This window comes from Fonticula alba (assembly GCF_000388065.1).
Source record: "Fonticula alba strain ATCC 38817 unplaced genomic scaffold supercont2.3, whole genome shotgun sequence".
Taxonomy (NCBI): Eukaryota; order Rotosphaerida; family Fonticulaceae; genus Fonticula; species Fonticula alba.
In genome coordinates this window covers 770,860-775,800 of record NW_009242973.1, presented here as the reverse complement: position 1 = coordinate 775,800, position 4,941 = coordinate 770,860, and the positions used below count along the sequence as shown (strand labels likewise).

At 69.5% G+C, this 4,941-nt stretch overlaps 2 protein-coding genes across 2 annotated transcripts in view; both read right to left on the bottom strand.

The window, feature by feature from the left end:
- The window catches only part of H696_01962 (hypothetical protein), a 3,454-nt gene extending 996 nt beyond the window's left edge, over positions 1-2,458 (bottom strand). Inside the window, exons 1-4 of the mRNA XM_009495864.1 lie at positions 2,117-2,458; positions 1,091-1,839; positions 843-942; positions 242-701 (exon numbers count right to left, since the gene is read on the bottom strand). Of these exons, the coding sequence (XP_009494139.1) occupies positions 242-701; positions 843-942; positions 1,091-1,839; positions 2,117-2,429 (1,622 nt within the window). The 5' untranslated portion in view covers positions 2,430-2,458. The remainder of the gene's footprint in view (positions 1-241; positions 702-842; positions 943-1,090; positions 1,840-2,116) is intronic.
- Positions 2,459-3,266: 808 nt separating this feature from the next.
- Positions 3,267-4,941, bottom strand: part of H696_01961 (hypothetical protein) — a 5,652-nt gene continuing 3,977 nt past the window's right edge. The window contains exons 4-8 of the mRNA XM_009495863.1: positions 4,664-4,817; positions 4,185-4,586; positions 3,779-4,022; positions 3,534-3,666; positions 3,267-3,449 (exon numbers count right to left, since the gene is read on the bottom strand). Of these exons, the coding sequence (XP_009494138.1) occupies positions 3,350-3,449; positions 3,534-3,666; positions 3,779-4,022; positions 4,185-4,586; positions 4,664-4,817 (1,033 nt within the window). The 3' untranslated portion in view covers positions 3,267-3,349. The remainder of the gene's footprint in view (positions 3,450-3,533; positions 3,667-3,778; positions 4,023-4,184; positions 4,587-4,663; positions 4,818-4,941) is intronic.

Here is a 4,941-nt window from a genome sequence, read left to right as displayed (position 1 = left end):
AAGCCGAACAAGCCGAACAAGCCGAACAAGTCGGACAAGCCGAACAAGCCGAACAAGCCGAACAGGCCGGACAAGCCGAACAAGCCGAACAGGCCGGACAAGCCGAACAGGCCGGACAAGCCGGACAGGCCGGACAAGCCGAACAGGCCGAACAAGCCGGACAAGCCAAACAAGGGCCCGAGGGTTAGAGGAGGACGGGAAAGCATTGGCCGACGGCGAGCCCCGAAGGAGGGGGACGTACAACTGGTAAGGAGTCAGCTGGCCCTTCTCAAACTGCTGGAGGCAGGTCTTCACCGTTTGGGCAAAGTCGGCCAAGAAGCGCGGCCCGCCCTCGGTGGAACCCTTCTTCGGGTCGGCGCCATCGGCGGCCGCCACCGGCGGGAAGTCGCACCGGTAGCGCTTGAGATTCGGCGTATCCTCGATGACCACGCCGCACAGGCGTCCGGCGGGGTCGACCTGTCGGCACCCGGCATCCACACCATACATGGCAGCCAGCCCGGGACGCGGTCCAACATCCACCGAGGCGAAGGTATACCGGAGCCGGCTGTCCGGGAAGAGGGCCGACCGGAGGGCATCCCGGGTGCCGGTCAGCACCCGCCGGTGCTCCGCGAGGGTGGCCCCCTCGGCTGTGGAGCTGTGCAGAACCAGCACCGTGGGCACGCCCATGGAGAAGAATTGCTCCACCGACCGATGGCTGTTGACTGTGGGAGGCAAGCGCAGTGCAAGAGGGGCGGCGGCGGCGGCGGCGGCGGCGGGCGAAGTAAGTAAACAGCTGGGCATAAGCAGCAGGACGACAGAGGCAACAGGCGTATGGGGAAGGGAGGGGGGGGGGGGCGGCGCACGCTCAGCGAAGGGAGTCACGCCCAGGAGGTCGATGGACTTGAGGATCGACGTCTCGGTCGGGCCGGAGAGCGAGTCGTGCAGCAGACGGTCCTTGCCATACTGCGCGTGGAGCGCATGGCGGGCAGACGAGTGGGCCCGGACGCCCGGCGTTGGCGCATGTCAGTCGAGGACCAGCAGCACGGCACACACCGAGAAAGGGGGGGGGGGGGCAAAAAGGGGAGCCCAGAGACGGGGCCGAGAAGCGCACATCCGACACCAGGAGGACCTGCGGCGGGTCCGACGAGTCGAGCCCATGCAGGCCGATCTTGGTCCCGCGGAAGGCCCGCTTGACCAGGGCCCCGCCATCCGGCTCGGCCAGGACCACGAGAACGCGCGCGCGCTCGGCGAAGCGCCGCAGCGTGGCCGGCGTCTGCGGCCAGACGGCCTCCAACGCGTCCAGGTCCTCGGCCCCGATGATGACCACCACCGGGAAGGCGCGCAGCTCGCGATTCAGCTCCTCCTCCGTCTGGACGAGGGCGGCTCCGGCGCCGGCGAGCAGACGCCGAGCCGCCGGATCGGCCAGGGCCGCCTGGGCAATGGCCGCCCCGCTGGAGCTCCCCTGCGCGGCGGCCGCATACCGCAGGTATCGAAGCAGGTCATTGGCCGAGAAGCTGGCCACGGTGGGGGCCGCCGCCGAGAAGGCCACATCCGCGGGATTGTCCTGATCCGGGGCCACGGTCGTCTGGGCCACATGGGCGGAGATCAGCTCGGCCGTGGCCGTTTCATTGACCGACCCCAGGTGCATGCCCCCCGGGCCGAAGAGCACCAGATCCGGGTTGTCATTGCGCGCGCGGTTGCGGAACTCCCCGCACAGGGCGGTCAGCTCGGCCGACTGGGACTCATGCACCGGGCAGAAGACCCGGTGAATGGGGATGCGCCCGGCGGTGGCCGGCTGTGCGGCCTGGTGCTCGGCGATCGCGCCCAGGGTGGCATGGACGTGGTTGCACGCGACACAGTCTGCCCTCGCGCGAGGGTGGGCGAGGTGGAACCGGGGGCCGGAGACCGGGGACCGGGCCGAGGAGAAGACACGGAAGGGAGGAGCAGGGGGAGGCCATGGCGCACAAGTCAGAGTGGGCTGCCAGCATGGACAGAGACCGAGGCGATGGGCCGGCGGCCCGGCGGAGGGGGAGCAGGGCGGGTGGGGGGGGGCGGGGGGGGGGGGGGGGGGAGGGGGGGGGGGGGGGGGGGGGGGGGGTGGGGGCAGAGGGGGGGCGGGGGAGGGGCGGGCACGCACTGCCGGAATAGAAGGACACGGCGGTCAACTTGGCGGTCGACGCGCCAACCAGATCGTCAAAGGCAGCCCGCGATTCGATGAGCGTCGAGTGGTCCATGAAGTACTTGTTCCGGCGCTTGGTGATGGCTTCATTGTCCTCGGGCATGGCGAAGGTGTCCAAGAACTCCTGTGACAGCTTGAACTGCGGCTCCTCGGCAGGGGCGCCGGCGGAGGTGGTGGCAGAGGCCGAGGCCGAGGCACCGGCCGCCGCGCAGGTGGCAGCCAGGAGGGCCAGCACCAGGAGCAGAAGCGAGTGAGCCTGGGAGTGTCGCATCTCTGTATGCGCGCGCGTGTGTGTGTGTGTGTGTGTGTGTGTGCGTGTGTGTGTGTGTGTGTTTCGCTCTCTCTTTGGGGCGAGCTACGGGCGCTGCTCAGGGGGAGGACCGCACAGGGGGGAGAAGTAGAAGAGGGATGGCGAGGGGGGGGGAGGGGGCGGGAGAAAGTATGATGTCCGCCTGGCGGGATGCGGTCGCGGCCCAGGGCAGGGCCTCTTGAACCAAGTCGGGGCGCCGGACTGTTGTGTCCCCCCCCCCCCCCCCCCCCCCCCCCCCGAGGACCGAAGTTGGGGAGGTGGGCAGGGGGCTGCGGCGCGCCCGGGGCCGGTGTTCGCCATTCAGGTGGCGCCCGGCCCCAGGGGAGGCGGGGCTGGGGGGTAGGGGCGGGAGTGGCGGGGCATTTCCCGGGCCCGGCGGGAATCCGGCGCGACTTGGTCGCCCAGCCCGATCACTCGGCCCCCTGTGTGGCTCGCGCCGCCCTCTCCCGGCCGGCGGCCGGCCCATCAGCCCTTCACATGAGAAAGCCCCTGCCTACGCAGGGGCCGGGCCCCTCGCCGAACCGGGAGAGTCTCCCCCGAACTCCCCCCACCCTGCGTCATAGTCTCTGCGGCGGTGGCCCGAAACCCGGTGCAGACCCCAGGCACAGCCGGGGACACAACACAGCCAGGGAGGGAAAGGGGCCGGGGGCAGGGGGCGTACACAAAAAGACATGCTGGTCCGGGGGGGAGGGGGGGGGGGGAAAGGAGGGCGAAAGGAAGGGGGAGGCGCGACATTCCCGCCCGGGGCGGGTGGGTTGGCAGTATCAGGTCGTGTGATACACACAATCGAGGGCACTGTGTTGGGAGGGCGAGGTATATTCTGGGGAGAGAAGGGAACACCTGCCTGGACGCGTAGCAGGGCGAGCGCGATGCGCCAAACACTACATGCTGTTGCTGGGCCAAGCGTTGCGGGTCTCGAACTTGACCGTTTCGAAGGGCGGCGGTTGGACCGAGAAAGGTGGCCGACTGTTCCGCCCGTAGCTGTCGTGGATGCCGTTGCAGGGGCGGATCGGTGGGCCAGGGGGGTGGAGGGGGGGGGGGGGGGGAAGGGGCCGCCGGACGCACCGCTCTTCGACAAACTGCAAGAAGCCGGAGTAGAGAACAAGGAACTCCCGGAGGATGGACTGGGCCACCTCGGACGCCAGGAAGTCATTGCCCGGGAAGAGCAGCGGCAGGTCCGTGCGCACTTGAGACAAGACTGAGCGCCGTGCGAACGAACAGGCAGCATGGTCAACAGAGGCAGGGGGGAGGGGGAGGGGGGGGGGGGGGGGGGGCAACCGGCACATGGCGCCAGCGGTCGAGGCACGTACCCTTGCGCCAGTTGTTGTGGAACTCCTTGGCCACGGTCTCGAGCGAGGCGTCACTGGTGGGATCGGTGGCCCGACGCCCGGTGGGCTGGGTCTGGTCGCGATTCTTGGCACGCAAGAGCGACCGGCCAACGCTCACCAGCTGCGGCAGGTGAATGGCGATTTCCTCGTAGACCAGGTGCGACATCTGCGGGGCGCGCATTTGCATCCAGTAGTTGCGCTCTTCCTCCAGGGCCTGGAGGGTGGACTGCGGGCAGAAGGCCGCCAGCAAGGCGACAAGGGGCGAGGGGGGAGAGAGACAGAGGGGGGGGGGCAGGAGGGGGAGAGAGAGTAAGCTTGTGGGTGTGGCAGCCGAGCCGGAGGGGCAAGAGGGGCAGCCGGCCAAACAGAAGAGGCGGGTCTGGCGCACCGAGTCAAAGGCCCGGACCACCGAATCATAGCACCGGAGCAGGTACACGGTGTACCGGCGCCGGTCGTCCACCAGCAGACTGGCCGACCGGAAGAAGGCCGACTCCACCTCGGTGCGCAGGCGCTGCAGGCTCTGGGCCACCGGGGCCAGTTCCGAGGCCACCGATGCGCTGGTCAGCGCCCCGGGGCCAAAGCCGGCCGCCCCGGACAACGACGCCACCGACGGCGAACGGGACATCGACATGTGAGAGGAGGTGGACACCCGGCCAGCCGGGCCGGGAGTGCCCGGGCCTCCGAGGCCCGAATTTGGCGACGCCAGTGACCCGGGCGACCCGACGAAGTCGTGTGTCGGCGAGCTCAACGTCAGCAGTGACCGATACAGGTTGCCAAACCGGGCGGCCACCTATGCCATGGAGTCAGCAACGGAAAGGAGGGACAGGGAGGGGGGAGGGGGGAGGGGGGGGGCCAAAAAAAACGAACCGGGATCATGCAGCGGGCAAGGGTTTCATAGACGGCATCCGGGCGGGCGGCGGCGGCAGACTTGGCCGTGGCGGCCGGGTTGGCGAGCACCGACTCCAACTGGTCGACGCAGGTTCGCACCGAAGTGCAGTGGCTGTCCATGAGCTTCTGGAAGCTGGCGAGGAGACCGGCGGCGAAGGCGAAGGGCCCCAGGGGGCGGGGGGATGGGAGATCCGGACAGGCGGGAGAGCGTGCGGCGAGTGAGTGAGTGCGTGGGAAGGGATGGCCCGCGCGGTGGG